The following is a 23,784-nucleotide window of genomic DNA, read 5'->3' as shown; positions in this document are numbered from 1 at the left end:
TCTTTTATCTGTAATTTATTCTGAAAATATTATTTATCAGGTTTTCATTCATATTTTGACTTTGTTTATGGAAGAAATGGATGAAGGACTTTTTTTGACCATCAAGTACAATTTTGACCTGCAAATCAGAACTCACTGGGTAGTGCCACATCTGCTGGGTAGTGCTGCATCCACTGGGTAGTGCTGCATCCCATTCTTGTTTGAGCCGGAATCCAGAGATTCATCCAGGACACCTACCCCTCCTTGGTCTTCCACGACCAATTGCTAGCACACGTATTGGCTCAATCTTGTAAATGTTTTTCATGAAACCCTCCACTTCCATCTATCCCCACTATCACCAACCTGGACCGGGCTACCATTACTTCCTGCTTTGGTGACCACATCAGCCCTGTCAGGGGTCTCCATGTTGTACTCATTGTCCCCCTCCAGCCAGAGTGATTGTTTATTGTTCCTTGTTAAAGTCCTCTTCAAGAGTGAGAGAAGTTGGGACACCTGGGTGGCTTAGCGGTTGAGTGCCTGCCTTCAACTCAGGGCGTGATCCAAGAGTCCCAGGATCGAGTCCCACATTGGGCTCCCTGCGGGGAGCCTGCTTCTCCCTCTGCTTGTGTATCTCCCTTCTGCCTGTGTTTCTCATGAATAAATAAAATCTTTATAAAAAAGTGACAAAAGTGTCACATCTTTAATACAATCACCCCAAGAAAAAATTGAAAAGACAAATAATTCTTCTAATTGCTCCACCAGATTATAGTAGCTTTATTGGTATTCTGAGTCTGTGGGGGAAAGAAACTCTCTTTTTCCCCTAGGTTGGACCCTGGGGCCTCCAGTAACTGTGCTTCCTGGTTAATAGAGAATGCTCCTGTTTGCTGAAAGAAGGACAAGACAAAGATTTGCAGAGAGGACCAGAGATGAGATGTGCCAGGGAGTCCTGTTGGCATCAAATTCTCCATTCCAATCTCTAAAGTTCAAAGATAACTTTGAGCAAGGAAGCTTCCCAGTTGTGTGAGCCAACTTTTTTTTAAGACCTGAGCCAAAGGCAGATGCTCAACCGCTGAGCCACCCAGGCGTCCCTACATTCCTTTTCTTGATTTTGGTTTCATTTAAGCTAGTGTGAGCTGGGTTCCTGTTATTTGCAACCACGAATGTAGTGAATATGTCCAGACGCATTCTTCCCTTATACTGGAGGAATCTCCAATCTCCTCTACTCCTCTCACTTCCACAAATGTCTCACAGACAACAAGAATGAGCATCTGCCAAAGGTCCTCCTCCGCATGCCACCCAGCCCAGTCCTGAGGCAATTTGCAGGAGGATGCAGCCACATTGCCAAAGATGGCTCCCTCTTAAAGCCCCACCGGAGTTCTTGGAGATCCTCATACAAGCTCTTTCCATCCTCACCCTTAGTCTAACTCTGGACCCTCCAGTCCTCCTAATGCCAGGAAGGAAATGTTCTCGAAGTTGTAGAAGCAATCCAGAGAACTAGGTCTGTCTATCCTCCAAGCTGCTCTGGGACCAAGCACAAAGTCACACCCTCAACATGGTGGTGCTTTCCACATTCTACCTTCTGATAAATTCTCCAATGGTGATGCCAACCACAGCCTTGTTTGGAGGCCTTCGACTCCAAATCTCTCAAAAAGGAGGCAATATCTCACACTGTCCTGCCATGATGGCAGGGCTTTTCAAGCTGGGGGTTGCACACCACATTGATTAGTGAAATTGACTCATAAGGTTGTGATCAGCACTTTTCAAGTGGAAGAATTGATGTGGGCACATGATAAAGGTAAGTAGTGGTTCATTAAACTTGTCTTTCATCTATGCACACATATGTTCATACACACATAGAAAATACACAATGTGCACTGTACTGCAATACAAAATATATTTTACACTTTGAGTCATAGTCACAAACATTCAAGAGTTTATCTCTTTCTTTGCCAACCACTCCCACACTTCATCCTGATTCACTTCAATTTGTCAGCTATTCAGAGCAGGGATCACTCAACTATTTTTGGTCAAGGGTCTCAGAGCAAATATTTTAGGCTTTATGGACCATCTGGTCTCTGTTGTAATTATTCATCTTTGCATGGGAGCAGTCATAGACAATAGGTAGCTGTGTGCCAATAAAACTAGATTTATAAAAACAGGCCATGGGCTGGGTTGGCCATAGTGTGCCAACCCCTGATCTAGAGTCTCCTCTGTGCTAGCTCCTGCCATAGGTAAAGCCAAGCTGCTCTCTGCCCAAAAGGGCAGTCTGAACAGAAATGTAAACAGTGATATGTATTTTTAAAGATATATTTTGTGAAAATGTGAATCCCATGAATTTGAAAGCACATAATATAAAAATAGCAGTACTGCCCTGATTTATGTGCAAAATTTTAAAAAAAGCTCTCCCGAGCCCCATTTTCTCAGCTATAAAATAGGATCACATGAGTTCCTATTTCATAGGATGCTAGAGAGAATTCCAGGAGGCTATGTAATGTAAAGTGCTCAGCACCATGCGTGGCAGGGGAGGTGCTCAGGAAATATCAGCATTTATCAGTAACATCATCAATGACTGATTGTTTGTTCTGCCCCAGGTAGAAGGAGGTGTATGCCTCCAATCCTGGCCAATCCTGGGCAGCCCGGGTGGCTCAGCAGTTTAACGCTGCCTTCAGCCCAGGGCCTGATCCTGGAGGCCCAGGATCGAGTTCCACGTCAGGCTCCCTGCATGGAGCCTGCTTCTCCCTCTGCCTGTGTCTCTGTCTCTGTCTCTCTCTCTCTCTGTCTCTTATGAATAAATAAAATCTTAAAAAAAATAGCCAATACAAAAAAAAAAGAATAGCCAATCCTCACATATCAGAGTGCCCACAGAACCATCTGTGGATGAGCCAACACAATCTCAAAGCCATTGATGGAGTGCTACATTTGGTTGTGCTGCCCTCTGTCTTCCTCTGGCAATTGAACCCCATACTCACTTTCTTGGGGCTATGCTGGCCCATAGATAATTTTGGATAATTTTGATAAAAGATCCAAACCAACGCCAAAACAGAACCTTCTGTAACAACAGACATATTCTTTATCTGTGCTGATTTGGCACCCGCTAGGAAATCTGGCCACTGAATCCTAGCTGTCTGTGGCTGAGAAAACATTTTGAATTTTATTTCTGTTTGATTCATGTAAATGTTCAGAGCCACATGCAGTTTAGTGATTACTGTACAGGATGACACAGAAAACTATTTCTGAACTCCTCAAACTCTTAGCACCACTGCTGCTATTTGGAACCAGAACCTTCCTTGTAGAGGGAGGTATCTGATAGGGTTTGGAGGATCCTTGGCCTCTATCCATTACCTGCCAGTAGCAGCAACGGGTTGGGACAATCAAAAGTATCCACAGATACTTCCCAAACGTCCCAGGTTGGGGCTGTGTAGAACTGTCCCCTGAATGAGGACCCCTGGTCAGCTAGGTAACCTTTCTGGTGAGAGGTGCAGTGAAACTCCACTCACATACTTCTCTGGGGGTTAGGAAGGTGTGGGTCCTGGCTGAGGGCTCTGTCACACGCAAGTTCACTGTCCCTTTCCAGCATGTGCTTTCTGGTGGAGCATCAGGGACGAGAGGTGCCTGAAGGCCGTCTCACATTTGGGGCAAGGGTACAGTTTCTCTGTGCTGTGAATTTTGCAGTGATTGTTAAGGGTGGAGCTGTCGGTGAAGGCTTTCCCACACTCAGGGCACATGTATGGCTTCTGTCCGGCATGCATCCTCTGATGTCTCTGAATGCTTGACCTGCACCGGAAGGCCTTTCCACATCCCTCACACCGGTAAGTATGCTTCTCTCTGTGGCTCTTTTGGTGCTTCAGAAGGGCAGCCCTGCGGCGGTAGGCTCTCCCACACTCCGGGCATTGCTCTGGGGGGCCCCGCTGGTGCACCCTTCTGTGTTCCGACAGGTGGGAGCCGTTTCGGAAGTACTTCCCACATTGCTCACACCGGTAGGATTTTTCCTCCTGGTGGATCCTCTGGTGCTCAGAAAGATGCGAGTTGCATCTAAAGGCTTTCCCACACACTTTGCAATGATATGGCTTCTCTCCTGTGTGGATTCTCTTGTGCTCTGTTAAGGAAGAACTGCGGCCAAATGATTTCTCACACTCACTGCACTGGTAGGGCTTCTCTCCAGTGTGCACCCTCCGGTGACGAGTAAGCTTCGTGCTCTGCTTGAATGTTTTCCCGCACTCCTCACATCTGAAGGGCTTCTCCCCTGTGTGGGTCCTGTGGTGGCTGTGCAGTGTGGAGCTGCTGTTGAAGGCTTTCCCACACTCTTTACACTTGTAGGGCCTCTCTCCAGTGTGAATTCTATAGTGCGTGAGGAAGTAGGAGCTGTGCCGGAAGTGCTTCCCACACTCATCACATCTGTGGGGTTTCTCTCCTGTGTGGATCCGCTCATGCTCAATGAGGTGGAGGGTCTGGTTGAAGGTTTTTCCACATTCTTTACATTTAAAGTGTGCCTTCCCCCTTTGGATTCTTGGACGACCTTGTCTCAGAGAGCCTAGTGCCTGTGTTTTTCCATGAATATCTCTTTTTGGGGTCTTCTTTCCTTGAGAGGTACTCTGTGATGTTGTCATCGGTGGTGGACAACTCAGGCATCTCCTCACGGCCGTAGATTCATGCCTTTTCTTTCTAGGGAGAATTTTTTTGCATGAGTCTGAGGCCAGCCTGAGGCCAGATTTTTGCCTGCTCCTCAGTGGCCTGTCCTCAGTTTCCAAAATCCTTTCTGTCCTGGAACCCCTTTGGACCACTTCCTTTGCCTTCCCCGGGGAAGGCCTCATAGAGATGCCTGGCTTTGGAAATGTCTTCAACACAAGCCTTCTCTTTTTGTCTGAAAAGGAATCAGAATGTAAATCTCTCTCTTTTTTAGCGCTATTGTTTTTATCTTGGCTGAAAATGTTGTGTTGAGTATAAAAAACATACAAAAGAGGCACATGAGTCATAAGTGCATGGCATGATTAGAATTCACATCATGCAGGATCCCTGGGTGGTGTAGCGGTTTAGCGCCTGCCTTTGGCCCAGGGCACGATCCTGGAGACCCGGGATCGAATGCCACGTCGGGCTCCCGGTGCATGGAGCCTGCTTCTCCCTCTGCCTATGTCTCTGCCTCTCTCTCTCTCTGTGACTATCATAAATAAATAAAAATTAAAAAAAAAAAAAGAAGTCACATCATGACACCAAAAAAAAGTGGTAACTATGTGAAGGGATGAAGGCATTTTATAACCTTATTGCCATAATCATTGCATAATATATCCATGTATCAAATTATCATGCTACACACAATAAGCTTATACAATGTTCTATCACAATAAGCTCACACAATCCTACCCTAATAAGGTTGGAAAAAGAAAAGACAGCCAGCTCAAATGAAATGGAAATGAAGAAGGAAAAAGAATCAGTGAGAAAATATTTTGGCATGGAAAATCAAAAACAAATCCTGCATCAGAATACTCAGAGATATAATTCAAGAAATGTTCCATAAATAAATCAAGATCTATAGATTGAAGGAAAAAGGGATACAGAATGTTCCATACTAAATGTAACTTTTATTAGCTATCATTTACAAAGAACCCAGCGCACTTGGACAGCCATGCACAGAGGAATGGTCAGTTCGTATGTTCCCTCATCACTAAAACAATGTGATACTATCTGTAAATAAGTGAAATAACGTGTTTTGTGAGTCTAGTTAGGGGAGGAGAGAGAATTCATAACGTGAACACATTCATGTGTGCAGCACAAAAGCCTGCCCACAGTCCCTTCTCCTTCAATGTCTCTGTCCCTCTCAGAAAATTGAGATCTTGACTTCTAACAGTGGAGATTGGCTTCAGGTTTTTGTACATTATATAAATGCAACCTTGTAGTATGCACCATTTTGTGTCTGGCTTCTTTTACTCAACCGTTCCGTGAAATCCATTCAGATTGTTGCATGCAATTGTAAATCATTCATTTGCATTGGTTGTAGGGTCCCATGTGTGACTATACCACAATGCATTTAACTATTTTATTTTTGATAGGCATTTGGGGAGTTCCCGCTTTGGGACTATTAAGAATTGAGCTGCTATGAACATTCGGAGGTATCCTTTGGTGAGCACAGGTATGCATTTCTGTTGGGAAGATACTCAGGGGTGGAGTGACTGGGATGGGAGTGTGTAGACATGGAGTTCTAGCCAATGAACCCATGTGCACTTCTGCAAGCAACCAATGGAGTGCCAGTCGTCCCATGCACTCACCAGCGCTCATGGTTTTCATTTGGTCACTCTGATGGGCATGTGATGGCATAACTGGAAGTGGTTGTTTGAAAGTACAAACTTTTTAAAGAAATTCCTCAACCTGGACAGGTAATAAACACTAACAAAATTGAAACTAGGCAGGAGGGTAGGGGCACCTGGGTGGCTCAGTTGGTTAAGCATCTGCCTTTGGCTCAGGTCACGATCCCAGGGTCCTGGGATGGAGCCCCTCATCAGGCTCCCTGCTCAGCAAGGAGTCTGCTTCTCCTCCCTCTGCCCCTCCTCAGCTTGTGTACTCTCTCTCTATCAAATGAATACATAAAATCTTAAAAAAAAAATTGAAACTACTTCCAGGAAGTATAAGCCGGAACGAAACAAAGGCATATTATTTTTTTTTAATGAAAATACTTGGTTACTATTTTGGATTCTTATTAAAACAAGGTATTATCTTTATTTTCAAAAAGTTATTTGAGAGATAGAGAGAGTGCTCAAGAGTGCACAGAGGGGAGGGGCAAAGGGAGGACAGAGAAACTCTAAGCAGTCTCCGCACTCAGGTGGGGCTCAATCCCATAACAAGAGATCATGGCCTGAGTGAAACCAAGAGTGAGATGCTTAATCAACTGAACCACCCAGGCATCCCTTAAATTCATGCGTTATCTTAAAGAAAAAACTCTCTCTATTCTTCTATATTCGTGAGGTTCAGAAGCTGATGGGGGTTGGTTTGCTGCCCAGAAACATCCTGTTGTTTTTCTAAGTCAACAGGGGGCTACCCAGTGGTGATAATCTTATGATTTAGGTTGAGTGCCAGACCAGCATGCAACAAAGAACTGCTGTAAACATCTTTGTAACCAGGAAGACATCAACCCATGCATACAAGGAGGAAAGTGAACAGATGCTGTCTGAAGCAGTTAAGGGAAAATGAGATCCCAGGAGGCCAGAGGAATGGAAAAGCATTCTTGGAAGGAAGCATGCCCTGCAGCCTTCTCCCTTCTCCTGCTGCTGCTCATTGGGCTTTTGGGGAGAAGCTCCTGTGGAGGCTGCCACGGTAGCTCCTCCTGCTCACCTGTGGAGATGCGGCTCCCACTGATTCCAGCACTGCCTCGCTGGGGAGCTGGAGGGATGCCTCTCTCCTTGACACAGGGCTCGTCTCCTTGCTCTAACCTGGTGATCAGCTTGGGTTTGAAGAACCAATGCCCTGCTCCACAGAAGAAAAGAAGTTCTGGATGCCCCCCAGACCCAGATTTGCACAGAGAAGTGTGTTTATATTTCTGCTCCCAATTACAGAGTGTGGGTCCTACCCCTGCCCCCAAGCAATTCTCTCCAACACTGCTGGGGTCCTATAATTCAACTCAATTCTGACACTACCTACCTGGAGGTGGTATCCCATCCCACAGGTGGAGGGCTCAGTCCCACAAAGCTGATCCCCTCCCCCAATTCAGACATCAATCACAAATCCAAGTTGTCACTGGTACCTCTGACTGGCAGGCTATGGATCAGAGGTTGCAATGATCCCCTTCTTGGGTTTGATGAATTTGCTGGAGCAGCTTACAGAACTCAGAGAAATGTTTTACTCACTAGATCACTGATTTATTATTAAAGGATAGAACTCAGGAACAGTAGGTGGAAGAGTTGTCGAGGGCCAGGTGTGGGGAAAGGGTGTGGGGCATCCATGCCCTCTGAGGCCACCTCTCTCCCCGGAGCTTCACTTGCTTACCAACCTGGAAGCTCTGCAAACACTATCATTTGGGGTTTTTATGGAAGCTTAATTATAGACATAGTTGATTAAATCACTGGCCATTGGTGACTGATTCAACCTCCCTGGAGGTCAGGGGTGAGACCCAAAGTTGCTTCCCCTAGCAACCAGCTCTCATCCTGAGGGGTTTTCTCAAAGTCACCTTACAAACATAGCAAAAGATGCATTTATCCCTCTCACCACGTACGAAATTCAAAAGGCTTAGGAGTTCTGTGCTAGAAACAGGAGGGAGACCGAATATATCTTTCTCATTATAAATCACATCACAATGATACGAAGGCCCTCCAGAGGAAGTACAGGGCTTCTGCCTCACCAGCCTCCATCTCCCCCATCACACCTGCCCAAATTCCTAGTAAGGGGTACACCTGCAGTTCCCAGAGAGCAGAGCCCACCCTCAAAGAGGACGGCACCAATCAGCCTCTTCCTGTTGCACTGGCCACTGTGATTGGCTTAGCAGCAGTCATATGACTGAAGCCAGTTCTAATGGGAGCAAAAGTCAGACTTTTGGAGGGAATACCAGTACCAATCATTCTACCACTTCTGTTGCGAGTGAACTACAATGAGGGCCTGTCGGTGGCCGCTGGCAGCTGTCTTCAGACCATGAGCAGAGCCAGTCTTAGAATGAAACCACCAACCCTTAGCACATGGGACCAGTCCTAGGGGTAAGCTCATCCAAGTCTTCTGAACTGTGCGACTTGTCCTTACCCAAAGATGCCAGGTGCCCATAGTTCTCCAGCATCACATCCCTGTATAGGTCCTTCTGCGCAGGCTCCAGCAGCTGCCACTCGTTCTGGGTGAAGTACATGGCCACATCCCTGAAGATCACAGGTTCCTGTAACCCAAACCCCCATTCCTATTCACCAAGGGCCTGATCCTTCGTTTGGCCCAGGACACTAGGAGGAAAGCCAACAGAAGTTTGGGATGGGTTCAGAGTTCAGTGTTGTGTCAGCTTGCAAATAAGGCCTGGGCTCTTCCACCCTGCCCCATATCCAAACCCTTTGCTATGTGGCTGTGCAGTGCATTCCTGTTCCAAACCTTTACTTGGCCTTGGAGCTTGCCGTGGCCAGTGTGGTGTTGTTGGTGGTATGATAGAAGCAATCAGCACTCACGTCTTTCTTGTGCCTCTACTGCCTCCATGAGTGAGGATGTGCCCCAGCTAGTCTCTGGAGGATGAACGATATGTAGAGCAATGCCAAGTCACCCCAGTCCTCTGAGAAAAGCCACCCCAGGTCAGCTGACCAGGCACCTGTCCAGCAGCTGTCCACCAGGGTCCACCAGACATGTAAAGGAGCCCAGCAACACCAGCAGAGCCACATAGCCAAATCCTTATTGCTGTGTGCTCCTGATGTTCTGTGGGTTTTGTTGTTGTTTACACACCATTACTGCAGCCACAGAGCACACTCTGAGTGTTCACGTGTGATGTGAAGAGATGAATGAAGGGATGCTATGAATGCTGAAAGTGGCCCTTTCACTCACCAGTTGTATGGCCACCTGGGAATTTCTGTTTCCACTGAGTTAGGTCGATACCACGACAGTTAAGAGCATAGGCTATAGGGCCAGACTGCCTGGGTTCGAATCTTGGCTTGACTACTTAGTATGTATGACCTCAGACAAGTGACGTGAACCCTGCACCCCCATTCTCTTATCTTGAAGATGGAGATAATACAGTACCACATCCTAGAGTTGTGAGGCTTAGGTGGATGAAAATAGGTAAAGACATTAGCTCTGTGCCCAGTCCATGCTTGGTGCTCAAGAAATGTCAATTATTCTAAATACATGTTTAAAAGGGGAGGGGATTCTAGTCAATGGGAGAAAGGATTGCAGGCTTGGAGAGTAGCTTTATTCACTCATGTGCTCATCACAGCCTGGCGCTGGGATAGATTAACATAACAGACCAGGTCAGTGGTGGACATAATATCCATTTTTTTTTTTTGCCATAATAATGGAAGCTACAGTTGAGCCCATGATTGCACAGCCAGACTACGTTTCCCAGCATTCCTTGGAGCGGGGGCAGTCACGTGGCTATGCTCTGGCCGATGAAGTACAAGCAGAAGAGAGGCGTGTCTTCTGGCCTTTGGCTTTTGAGAAACTAAGCACGTTCCCCTTGGAATGCCCCTGAATGTGGATGGGTCACGCGGGGCAGAGGCACGCTCCCGGGCTGTCCAAACACTGTCACGGTGAGGAGTAAGTAACGTCGTTTGAGTGAAGCAGCTGTGTTTTGGACTGTCATGTTACTGCAACCAGACCCGTGTGGTTAGAGGTCTCCAGCCCCAGGCTGGGATGCAGAGGGCCACGGGGCACAGGTGCAGGGGGCGTAGGTGCAGAGGGGCCTAGGGGCTGTGGTCGCAGAGATGCGACCCGTGCCCATTTCCTGAAATGCTAGGAAAGGCTACAAAGCCAAGGCCCTGCAGAGCTGGAGCCACGGTGTACAAGGAGGAGCCAAAGCAAAGGGAGCAGCTGCAGGGGGAGAGAGCAGCAGATGGGACAGTGTTCACTCCGGGGGTGGGGTCTGCACCCCTCAGTGTGGGAGCCAGGCGGGTGGCTGAGGACTTGCCTTCCCGTGCCTCAAGTCTCCACATCTGTAAAATGGGAAGAATAAAGAGTAGTGTTGCCTCCTGGGACAGGGGGAGTGTGAGCATTCAAGGGGATAGTCCAAGAACACAATCCGTGACAGTGCGTGGCACTTAATAAGGGCTGGAAACTCAGCTGCTATGACTCTGCCTTAGCTGGTGTCTTAAAACTATCTGCTTTCCTACTAATGTAAACGCTGCTTTTCCAACATGAAGCACCAGGCTGGCTTTCTTGGCTGTGAGGCACAAAAGGGCCACCAAGGTTGTGCCTCCTTTTCTTTGCAAAACCAGCCTTCCCTATTCTGGGTTTTCTGAGATCATCTGCAGGCCAGAGCATTCTTTGCTGTGGATTACAGGGTGCTGAGCAGCATCCCTGGCCTCTACCCTCCAGATGCCAGCAGTACCACCCCTCCAGTGGTGACACCCAAACATGTTTTCAGCCATTGCCAGTATCCCCTGGGGGATGAACTGTCTCTGACTGAGAATCACTGCCTTGTCCTACCATTCTGTCTTGTGGTTGCATCACATAGTGATAATGACTCTGAAGAAAATTAAGCAAGGGGAAGGGTTAGGGAGTGATGAGGAGGAAGTGAGCAGGGAGGCTTCCTGGAGGAGGCAACATTCCAGCAGAGGTGGAAATTATGAAAGAGAAAGGCAGGAAAGAGGCAGCATTCCCAGGAAAACCATCCCTCATGGGATGGGGCCATATTCCTGCCACCTTAGGGTCTCTGCTGGGGAGAGAGGGTGGCAGATGTGCCTGACTTCTCTGAACTGTGGGGCCCTCTGGTCAAAGGGAGAAGGCTTACCATGCTCCAGGCCGGCAGGGACCTGACTGGTATTCTTCCCTTCTTTTTGGAGAGCTTCTCTGAAGTAGGAGCAGGGCTCTGAGAAGGCAGAACTGGGAAGGAAGAACGAGTAATGAGGTCACCCTGCCCTCTGTGCATATGGAAACGCAATAAAATCTTAATAATGAGACCATAAGAGCTAACATGGATCAAACTTGCTGTGTGCCACATTCTGTTCTAAATACTCTACTGGTATTTTTTTATTTGGTTTTTCTTTTTTTTTTTATTTTTACTTATTTATGATAGTCACACACAGAGAGAGAGAGAGAGAGGCAGAGACACAGGCAGAGGGAGAAGCAGGCTCCATGCACCGGGAGCCCGATGTGGGATTTGATCCTGGGTCTCCAGGATCACGCCCTGGGCCAAAGGCAGGCGTCAAACCGCTGCACCACCCAGGGATCCCCTTATTTGGTTTTTCATAATAACCTTTGGCTACTATCATCATCCCACTTTACAGATGAGGACACAGGTACAGAGGTTAAGACACTTGCTCAAGGTTGCACAGGGGTACCCTTAAGACATGCATTAAATTGCATCCCAAAGGTCAAGAGGGAACAGGCAGGAAATGTCAGTGAGTGAAGGGGCTTGGGTAAGACAACTGGGGGGCATTGGAGTCTGTGGAGGACTGCGACACCCATGCCGAGGAGGAGGTGAACCAATGTGCAGCTGCCTGGGAGAACGCCAGCTGGAAAATAGTCCAATTTTTCCAAAGAAGCCAGATATCTAGATTTGGAGTGAAATTTAAAAGCTGGCAACTGGGGCACCTGGGTGGCTCAGTCGGTGTAATGTCTGCCTTCGGCTCAGATCCTGACCTCAGGGTCCTGGGATCAAGCCTTGTGTCACGACTCTGCTCAGTGAGGAGGCTGCTTCTCCTTCTGCCCCTCCCCCAACTCATTCACACGTGTGTGTGCCCTCTTTCTCTCTCATATAAGTAAATAAAATCTTTTTTTTTTAATAATAAAATCTGGCAACTCATTAAATATTGTCTTACAGACTCCCACGTGGCCACAGGGTCTGGAAATTGGTCTCTCTGTGGAGGACCATTTGGCCGTACTGTCCAGATTACACATGCACATGGCCTTTGATGCAGCGAGCGCTTCTTTTGGACATCAACTCATGGAAGTGGTCCCCCATGTGCAAAATGACCCAGCTATAAGCCTATTTGTAGATGGCTGGTCATCATCCCCAAAGCCTGGAAATAACCCAAAGGCCCACCTGCAGGGATCTGGTTAAGTAAATCAGCGTGCAGCACAGACAGACAGCAGGCTTCCACACAGCCAGGAAATGCACTTGGCACCTTGGGGGTAAGCATCACCCAGACTGCCAGGATTCAAATCCTCACATGGGCAGATCACTCACACTTCTCAGTCCTCCAGTTTCAAATGTGCAAAATGGGTCTAGTCACTGTTCATATCTCACAGAGTTGTAAAGCATAGACCAGCAGATGCAAGGAAAGCAGCTGCGAGCTGAGTGGAACACAGTAGGTGCTTTATCAGAGTTAAATAAAACAAGACAAAACAGAAACCCAAAGAGTCTGCTACTACTGGTGTATGTAAAAAGAAATTCGTAAATATATAGTAATAGATACATGGGTGTTTGCATGAGCGAGCATAGAATATTCTGGAAGGCCATACACGAAGCAGGAAAGTCGCTGCTTCTGGGGAAGGAACTAGGAAGCTGAGGAAGGGAGAGGCCAGGTCAAATTTACAAACAGTGAAATGGATACATCTCAGGAGAGTAGTTTCTAAGATTTTCAACATGCCTATGCCTGTGAATGAAACTCCTATTAGATACAAACCATTATCTTTGTGCCTGCTTAAATTCTGTCCATAAACAAAAACTTTCCAATCAAGAAGTCAAATTACATGGAACAGGTTAAGAGATTATTTAGTTGCAGAGCTAAATTCATATACATCCTCCTAGCATCATGTGGTCCACAGCAGGAAATCCCACCGGGTTGTGTATGGTCTTGATCTTGACTCCAGGGATCACCAGTGCTCACATATGTGAGAGGCAGAGAGACCAAGACCAAATCAATACACTAGAAAATACTAGAGAGTGACAGACATCAGGATCAAGACAAATTAGGTTGGAATGAGGGCAAATCCTGGGGTAATGCTTCAGCTAGGACAGTCCAGGGTGGCTTCTCTGAGTTGCTGATGACTTAGTCTTGACCTTCATTTTGAGAAGGAGATGGCCAAGTGAACATATGAAGGAAGAGCATTCTGGGGCAGGGAAACAGCACATGCAAAGGCCCTGAGGTGGGATGTTAAAGGCAAAACTAGGAGGCCAGGGTGGCCAGACCTCCTTAAATTGGAGGGAAAGAGAGAGGTGTGATGCAGTCAGGCCAGTAGGGCCCCTGTATGGAGTTTGTACCATTTTCCACATTGAGAGGTCTGCCCAGACGTGATTCTCATTTTTATAGGATGCCTTGGCCTGCTGCATGGGGAACAGTTTGAAGGAGGCAGGAGTGGAAGCCAGGAGGCCACCCAGCACAGAGTAACAGTACTTTGGGCCGTGTTTCTTCCTGGATAAGAACAGAAGAGTTCTGTGAGGATATGAGGGAAGCACAAGAGTTTCCTGAGGATATGAGGGAAGGTGGTTTCTTAGACTTTTCTTAGATTTTAAAACACAGCATCACAACACTAGCTAATCTGTCTGTGAATGGTCACAGTTCTGAGCACCTCTGCCCATGAAATGAAAACATACATTCATGCAAAAACCTATACTTGTGACAGCTAGCACCTGGAAACAACCCAGATGTCCCTCCAGACTTACAGCCACGTCACAGAACCTCACTGAGCAATAAAGAGTGATGAAGTGTGTGTGCACACAACACCATGATGGCTTTCCAGGGCACTGTGCCAAGGGGGGTAAAGCAAATCTCAGAAGGTAGCCACCAGATTCTGCTGACACAAGTTTCTCAAAATGACAGAGTCACAGGGACGGAGAGGGTCTGTCACAGCCAAAGGGGGCAGAGGATGGACAATGAGGGGCAACTCCAGGGAGATCTTGGGGTGATGGGACAGTTCTGTTTGTTGATGTGGGTGATAGTTATACTCAGCTACAAACATGAGAACCTGACCCTGGAAAACACACATGTTGTGTCAGGATGGGCTTCCTAATTCACTGTTGTGCTATCACTGCGTAAGATATGGCCATTTGGGGAAATGGGATGAAGGCCCATGGGAACGTCAGTAGTCTACTATTATGGCAACTTAACATGAATATGAGTTATTTCCACATGAAAAGTTTTAAGACAGGAAGAATCCCAGCAAACCCAACAGCCCTCCCTCATCCAGGCCAAGCTGCCAGCAGGACTTGATCCACTGCCACCCATCCCCTCCACTGTGTCCTTGGGTCGGACCTTCATCATCTTCCACTGAGATGACTCCACGGCCCCCTGAATGGGAACCTTGATTACAGGGCACAGTGAGGAGCCCAGATTGCCTCTGGCTCCCAGAACACACCCCTGCAGGCTCTGAGCAGGGCTTCATCAGGATCCATTGACATGATGTCAGTGTGGGGGAGATTCCATCCCGGGTGCCCTCTGCACCCTCCTGCCCAGGACCAGGCCATGGAGCTGTGTCTCCAGTGTGTAAACCCTCCCACCATTACCGAGCCTTGGCAGCCTGCCCCCCCACCCACGTGCCCACAACTTTCCACCCTTTATGTCTCTTACCTCCTGTGTTGGGCAGCCAGGCCTCCACCTCCACGGCACCCCTGCCCTCCATGGCACTGAGATGCAGCATCCTGGGCCTCCCTGGGGGCAGAGACCTGAGCAGTTAGTGTGTGGGCTGTGGCAATGGATGGGCCGGGTTCTAGTCCTAGTGCTGCATTCAGAAGTCAGGTGGTCTTGGGCAGGTGATGTCACCTCCCCAATTCTGTGTCATCAACTGAAGGGAGTGTTAGCCACACCTCCCTCCTGGAGTTGCCTTCTAGGCCAACTGGATGGTTTATGGAGAGTGACTGGTGCCTGGCAAGGGCATGGCCAGGGCTCATACGGATTGGGGCTTGTGATACAAGGTGCTGGCACTCTGACGGTGAAGCTTGGTTACCCAGGCATCAAATGGGCCTCTGGTGCCCGGCATACATACAGCAGGCACTCAATAAATGTGACTCTTGGCGAGCACTGGTGTTGTTGTGTTTCGGGCCCTGTTCTAAAGCTATCAGGCAGCCTGACGAAGTGCTTCAGAGCTGGACCTCACCTCGCCTGGCATGATGCCTGCCCTTCTGACATAGGAGCCTTGTCCCAGGGGGATGGTGAGGATGAGGCCACCGGTCCACAGGACCCCTGGCCACAGCCCGGGGGAGAGGCCTGTGCTGGTCCACCCCATCAGCCCTGGGGTCCTGGGCCCTGGACCTGAGCTGGGCAAGAAGGCCCAGCAGTGAGGCAGGGTTGGAGGGCAGTCTCTCGGGAGATGGAGAGAGGATTCTAGCCTGTGGTCACCAGCTGTGAGAGCTCTAGCTGGCCACATTTCCTAACAACAAGTTCACAGCAACTGGAAATTTGAATTTGAGAGAAATGAATATTTTTTTAGTATATGTATATCCCACACACTGCATGAATATGACCATATTAAAAAAATCATTTTTGGGAGGTGCCTGGGTGGTTCAGATGGTTAAGTGTCTGCCTTCAGCTCAGGTCATGATCCTGGGATTGTGGGATCGAATCCTGCATCGCATAGGGCTCCCTGCAGGAAGCCTGCTTCTCCCTCTCCTTCTGCCTACAGCTCCACCTACTTGTGCTGTCAAATAGATAAATAAAATCTTTTTAAAAATCATTTTTAAAACTTCCTTGAATAAATTTTTTCTTTTTTTTTTTTTAATTAGCTCTATGCCCAACATGGGGCTTTGACCTCTGAGATCAAAAGTTGCTAGCAGGGATGGACAGGCTCAGAACTTCATGCTCTGGAGCAACAGAGGCAGGGCCCCTGGCTCCATGGATCAGGGACAGCTGGGCTATGGGGGCCCGGCACGGGAGGATCATCAGGCACACCATCATACCTGGTACCAGCTGATCCCCTAACAGAGTGACCTGAGGGTGTAGGTGCATGTGCACACACACACACACACACACACACTACTGCTCTCCTGACCTACTTCTAAAACTCCCACTCACTCCTTCAGACTTCGAGAACGACCTGGAAGATCGGACCCCCGCTGGCAAATGCACACACAGGCACCTGCTCAGCCCTCAGGCACACAGGGGCAAGCACACACACAGACACGTGCCTCTGAGGAGGCCCATCCTGAAGCTCCAAGTCCCCCTGCAGGACACACAGATGCCCTGCCCTCTCTGACACCCAGGGCCCACGCTGGGTCTCACCCCGGGGCCCATTCCCCCTACCCCCGGGGGAGCCCTCCTGGCTGCACACTCACTCAGGGCTCTCTCCCAGCCCCTATGCCAGGCAGGGTGCCCACAGAGACTCACTGGAGGCCCCGACGCTGGTTTGCAGGTGCCCAGAAGCATCCTCTCTGGATGCCCCCAAATGCCTCCTAGGGGGTCCTGCTCCACTTCCCCCAAAGTCCCCTCAGGGCTGGCCTCCGGTTTTTACATGCTGCAGCTGGCCAAGTCAGTTAACCCCATCTGACCTCTCTAGCATCCTGGAGCTAGCCTGCCCCCCCATCAGACCAGCATGTTTCAAGGTCTGACCCTTGTACCTCCCACATGGACCTGTGCTCCCCAGGTGGTCCTGGAGAGAGTCACCATAGGAGCAGTTCCAGCATCCTCTCCCTTACATTTTTCTCCCTAGCAGGGACAGGGGAAATCTTTGAGATCCAGAGGCTCAGAAAGACCTGAGCATGCCAGTGGCCCATGGGGCTAGTACCTGGTCCTCTGCTTGACTCTAAGGCATACCTGCCACACCAGCTGAGTTTCTGGGCATCGGAGTCCCCTGTGTCTCCCCAGCCAGATCCCTCCCTGCCAGCGCGCATCCTGCTGGGCACCTCCTCCCAGACCCAGGGTGGCGGGGCCTCAGCGCTTCAGCAGTAAACATGACTGCCTGCCGGCTGGAAGCAGCAGCCATGGGACTGCCCCCTATGCCCGGGGTCTGAATCACAATGGCTTGCTCCACGGCAGCTGGTCCAATGGGCACATGCTGGATGGGTAGGCTTGATCAGGGTGCTCCTTGGAGCCTGTACGGATCAGGCTCAGGAGATGCCCTGGGACCACCCTGGTGAAAAAGTGTGGGAATGAACAAACTTACATGTTCAAACAGACTCGGAAACACAGATTGGGATGCCTGGGTGGCTCAGCAGTTGAGCGCCTGCCTTCGGCCCAGGGTGTAATCCTGGGGTCCCAGGATCAAGTCCCGCATCTGGCTCTCTGCATGGAGCCTGCTTCTTCCTCTGCCTGTGTCTCTGCCTCTCTGTGTCTCTCATGAATAAATAAATAAAATCTTTAAAATTAAACAAACACTAAGACACACACTCAAATACACACACTCAACCCCCACCACAGACACACTCAGATGCACACAAACTCCCACAGACACAAACTCACTCAACTACACAGATATGCTCTCAGAGCCACAGAGACTCCCAAAGTTATACCACCACACAGACACAGTCTTCAATCACAGCAGCTCAATCATACAGAGGCAGGCACGCTGACACAGCAAACACAACCACACATACACAACCATATATACGCGGAACGAGGTACACAACCAGACCTAGTCACGCCCAAAAGTCAGACACAAACTCACACACAACGGGATACACACAGTCTCACACAGTCATACCTTGGCCACACAACTGGACAAGAGGTCACGACCCACCAAAATGCACAGACACACGACCACACACGTTAGGCTACACACAAGTGGCCGACTCGTGACATGAACTTACACCCCCACAGGGATCAGACGGCAGGTACCCGGGTTCGGACACCACGAGACACAGGTGCGGGCAGACACTCTGACACGTGCGCAGGGCGACAACCTGCACCTGCCGCAACCTCGGCCCCGCGCTGTGTGGGTCTCCCGCGCTGGCACAGACGCGGCTCCACGTGCCCCGGGTCGGTCACCCCCACCCCTGCACACTCACTCACAGCCGCCCCGCAATACCCAACCATGGCGGGGTGGTGAAGAGCGTACACACACCTCTCCCTTCCCCTAGCTCCTGGTCCTCTCCCGCCGCGAACTCACTGCGCCTGGTACAGCCCTCCTTCTCCCGAAGCCGTCTGAGGCTGGGCGGAATTCAAACCCCGGTCCAAGTGTGCGCGAGCGCCGCCCACCAAACTACCAGTCCCAGAAGGCCCCGCGCCTTGTCACGCCCGCCGCTCCGTGTCCGCCAAGGAGCCCAAGCCCGAGAGGCGCGCGAGGATCGCTGGGAAATGTAGTTCTGAGACCGATGGGGGCGGTGCCTGGCGCTCCGCCTGCATGGGAGGTGTTAGCGGGGAGGTGGCAGGAGGTTCCATTCCTCCCACTGGACAGCGGGGAAGGTCTGGGTTGCCGCAGAGGGAAGGAGCCTTCCGGGAGGGGTGGGCTTCGCGCTCTGCAGCCCATCCCTTGACCTGGCCGTCCAGGTGCAAAAGGGTCCGCAGCGACCCCACCTCGAAATTTCCAGCATCCCTCCGCAATCCGGGGAGCCAAGATTAACGTGTGCTCGATGAAAAGCGAATTAATCAAACAAACACAAAACCCCTACTTTCAACAAATTTTACTTTTTGTGGCTTTTATATGAGAGGAACATAAACTTTTAAAACCAGTTTGTTACTTCTGTTGGAGAAATTTAAGCTCTGGGTATTTGGTGATATTAAGAAGTTATTTTCTGGCGCCTGGGTGGCTTAGTGGGTTAAGCGCCAGACTCTTGGTTTCAGCTCAGGTTTTGATTTCAGGGTGGTGAGATGGAACCCACTTAAGGGCTCCCAGCTGAGTGGAGAGTCTGCTGGAAGATTCTCTTCCTCCCCATCCCCCATTTGCTATCAAATAAATATTTTTATAATTTCTTAAATTATTTTAGGTTAAATAGTGATTTTATATATATATAATATATATTATGTATATTATATATATATTCAGTATTTATCTTTGACTGATATATACTGGGACACAAGGATGGTTTAACGACACAAGGATGGTTTAACATATGCAAATCAATAAATGTGATACACAGCATTAATAGACTGAAAGATAAAAACCACATGAAAATCCCTAATGTGGAAAAAAACATTTGACAAAATGCAATACCCTTTCACTATAAAAACTCTCGATAAACTGGGTATAGAAGAAACATATCTCAGCATAATTAAGGCCATATGCAATAAGCCCATAGCTAACATCATATGACCAAAAGAGGTCAAACAAAAGCTTTTCCTCTAAGATCAGGATGGAGACATGGATGCCCATGCCCACCACTCTATTCAAGGCCGTATTGGAAGCACTAACCAGAACAATTAAACAAGGACAAAATAATAAAATAACAAAAAGCACCCAAATCGAAAAGGAAGATGTAAAATTGTCTCTGTCTACAGATGACATGATCTTTTATAGAAATACTAAGGATTCTACAAAAAATAGAACTGTTAGAACTAATTCACCTATTTAATAAAGTTGCAGGATATAAAATCAGCATACAAAGAATCAGTAGCATTTCCATATACTAATAAAGTACTATCCAATAAAAAATTAAGAAATAATTCCATTTACATAACAATCAAAACAATAAAATACTGAGAAATAAGTTTATCAAAAGAGGCAAAATATCTATACACTGAAACTATAAAACACTGATGAGAGGAATTGAAGACACACATAAATGGAAAGATATCCCATGTTCATGGGTTGGAAGAATTAATATTGTTAAATGTCTATTCAGCCAAAGCAATTCTCAGATTCAATGCAATCCCTATAAAAATTCCAATGGCATTTTCACAGAAATAGAAAAAAATCCTAATATTTATAAGGTATCAGAAAAGACCCAAATAACCAACACAATCTTGAGGGAAAAAAAAAAAAACACCAATGCTGAAAGCATGACACTTCCTGATTTAGAAATATATTACAAATCTACACTAATAAAAACAGTATGATATGGGCATAAAAACAGACATGTAGACCAATGGAACAGAATAGAGAGCCAGAAATAAATTATGCATCTTTAGTCAACTGATCTTCAACATAAGTGCCAAGAATACGTAATGGAATATGGAATTCTTTTCAATAAATGGTGCTAAGATAACTGGATATCCAAATGAAAAAGAATGAAATTGGACCCTTATCTCACACCATGTACAAAGATCAACTCAAAATGGAATTAAGACTTAAACATAAGATCTGACACCATAAAATTACCAGAAGAAAACAAATGGGGCGCCTGGGTGGTTCAGTTGGTTAAGCATCTGACTCTTGGTTTCAGCTCAGGTCATGATCTTGGGTGCTGAGATCGAGGCCCCTGTTGGGTTCCCAGTGGGGCTCTGCACTCAGTATGGAGGCTGCTTGAGATTCTTTCTCTTTCCTCTCTCTACCCGTCTGCTCCTCTCATGCTCACATGTGCACACAGAGAAACAAACTAACAAATAAATAAATAACAGGAGAAAATCTCCGTGGTCTTGGCAATGTTTTTTTGTTTGTTTGTTTGTTTGTTTGTTTGATGTAACACCAAAAGCACAAGTAGCAAAAGCAAAACTAATTAAGTGGGATTGCATCAAACTAAAAAGTTACACAGAAAGTAAACAATCTGTAGAGTGAAGAGAACCTATGGAATGGGAGAAAATATTTTTAAATCATACATCTGACAAAAGGCTCATGTCCAAAATATACAAGGAACGCATACAATGCTGAAAAAATAGCCAATTTAAAAATGGGCAGAAGTTCTGAATAGATATTTCTCAAAAGAAGACATACAAAGGCCAACAGGTATATGGAAAGGTGCTCAACATCATTAAATACCAGGAAACTGCAAATCAAAACCACAATGAGATAATACCTCATATCTGTTAGAATGGCTATTATCAAAAAGACAAAAGATAACAAGGATGTGGAAAAAGGGAACTTTTTTACACTGTTGGTGGGAATACAAAGTGTAAAGCCACTATGGAAAATAGGATGGAGTTTAACATTGCATGATCTCACTTATCTGTGGACTATAGGAAAAGTTGAACTCTGAAATAGAGAATAGAATGGTAGTTGCCAGTGGCAGGGGGAGGGTAGGGGAAATGAGGGTACAAATTTTCAGTTATGCAGGATGAATGAGCTCTGGAGTTCTAATGTACAGCATGGTGACTAGAGTTATTAATATGGTATTGTATATTTCAAATATGCTAAGAGAGTAGATCTTAAGTGTTCTCACTGCAAAATAAAATGGTAACCATGTGATGTGATGGATATGTTATAAATAACATAATCAATATCTTGATTGTGATAATCATTTCACAATGTGTATATGAATTTCAAAGCATCACGTTGTACACCGTCAAATAACATATATAATTTTTATTTGTCGGTCATCTCTCTTCGAAGCTGGAAAAAAAAAAACAGAAAGGAAACACAGTGGGTGTCTGGGGGTAGGGTGTGTAGCTGTGGTAGGAATTGCAAAAGTAACCACCACTTATGGATGAGTAGCCAGGCTATCTGAATTTCTTTGAACCATGAAAATAACCCCCTTTTACAAATGAGGAAACTGAGGTCAAAAGGCTTAAAATATATACCCATGGTAACATAGTGGGCCAGTGACAAAGTGGGGATCCGATCCCAGGAAGAATAGATCCAGAGCCCAAGTCCCTGCTCATTTAACATTTACTGAGTATCTATTATGTATGCCAGGCACTGAGTAGGGAAACCAAGCAGACGGAGATCCCTGAATTTGTGGCATTTCCTTGCTAATGTAAAAGAGAGAAAGTTAAAACTAAGAAAGGTAAGTAGTGAATCAGATGGTAGAAAGTAGTATTATAGAGAAAAATTAAACAGGGGTTATGTGGTGGGTGGGACCTATATTTGAGAGGTGCTACAATTTCACAGTGGCCAAGGAATGTATCCCTAAAAAGATGACATTTGAACAAAGCTCTGAAGGAGCCCAAGAAACAAGATAGACTGATATCTGGAGGAGGTATGTTCTCGGCAAGGGAAACAACTGGTGCAAAGGCCCAGAAACGGGTACATGTGTAATGTGTTTGAAGAATAGTGAGGAGGACACTGGCTGGACACTTTTCTGTTGCAGCAGCAGAAAACAGCTGACCCTAGGAGGCCTATTGGGGATTTGGTTCAAGAGGGCCCCTCAACCCCTTGTCCTAGACCTAAGGGACTGAGTGGAGGTGGGTATCCCTTCACGTCCAGAGTCACTGCCTGGAGAAGTCTGTTCCTTTCATCCAGGACTCTGCCCAGAGTAGGGGCAGGGAAAGACTCCTGTTCCCTCTCTCACAGGTTGGTTGAATGATAGTTGCAGACCACTGGGATTCCCTGTTCCTGGCCTGGCTGAGGGGGCTAGGGAGAGGGGCCTATGCCTAGGGCTCACTGTTCACCAGCACCCCCGGTCATTGCCAAGACCCAGAACACCCCTTGCTAACGTAAAGAGAGACAGGGGTAAAGGAGTGGGATTGGAAATGTGTCCCGAGGTAGATTTAATGCTCTGCTGTGCACGTCTGAAATTCTTAATTTTTTAGCATGGGCTCCCATATGTTAATTGTGCAATAGGCCCCCCAAGTTACATATCCTATTCTGGATAGATATTATTTGTTTTATAAGAAGTGAAAGCACAGAGCTGTTAAAAGAAGTAAGTAGGGAATGGCGAGCTGGGATTTGAAGCCAGAGCAGCTTGGTTCAAGGGTGGGTGCTTTTAATCACAGGTTTAGGCAATATCTGACCTTATTAGACCTCCTTAGTAAAAGGTAAGTTGCTCTACTTCTCATTCCAATAGAACAAAGCAGGCAACACCCTGTCCTTTCCCTCTTTTCCAAACTAAGGGAGGAAAATTTAGGTAGAATAATGGCTCCCTGAAGATGAAAGGTGTCCACATCCTAATCGCTAGAACCTATATTCTCTTCTGTGATGGCAAACACACACACACACACACACACACACACACACAGAAATTTTTCTTCTTCCTTTCCAATTTGGATTCCTTTTCTTTCTTTTTCTTGCTCAATTGCTGTGTCTAGGACTTCCAATACTATGTTGAATAGATGTGGTAAGAGTGGTCACCCTTGTCTTGTTTCAGATCTTAGAGGAAAAGCTTTCAGCTTTTTTATTATTAAATATGTGAGCTGTGGGCTTTTCAGATGTAGCCTTTATTATTTTGACATTGAATTTTCCCAATACCTCAGGGATGAATCTCATTTGATCATGGTGTATGATACTTTTAATGTGCTACTGGATTCAGTTTGCTAGTATTGAGGATTTTTGCTTCTGTTCATCAGGGATAGTGGCCTATAGTTTTCT

At 47.1% G+C, this 23,784-nt stretch overlaps 1 protein-coding gene across 1 annotated transcript; it reads right to left on the bottom strand.

Annotated features, from left to right (window-relative positions):
• Positions 1 to 764: 764 nt before the first annotated feature.
• LOC102156157 (zinc finger protein 660-like) lies at positions 765 to 18,628 on the bottom strand. Its single transcript, XM_038527600.1, has 6 exons — positions 18,511 to 18,628; positions 15,087 to 15,167; positions 11,366 to 11,457; positions 8,695 to 8,821; positions 7,300 to 7,431; positions 765 to 4,840 (listed from the first exon to the last, which is right to left on the bottom strand). The coding sequence occupies exons 2-6, from the start codon at positions 15,154 to 15,156 to the stop codon at positions 3,537 to 3,539; spliced, it is 1,725 nt and encodes a 574-aa protein (XP_038383528.1). The 5' UTR covers positions 15,157 to 15,167; positions 18,511 to 18,628; the 3' UTR covers positions 765 to 3,536.
• Between the last annotated feature and the right edge of the window lie 5,156 nt (positions 18,629 to 23,784).

Source organism: Canis lupus, chromosome 1 (genome assembly GCF_011100685.1).
Source record: "Canis lupus familiaris isolate Mischka breed German Shepherd chromosome 1, alternate assembly UU_Cfam_GSD_1.0, whole genome shotgun sequence".
Lineage (NCBI taxonomy): Eukaryota > Metazoa > Chordata > Mammalia > Carnivora > Canidae > Canis > Canis lupus.
Note: the sequence above shows the minus strand (reverse complement) of the source record. Positions and strands in the feature narration are given on the sequence as shown.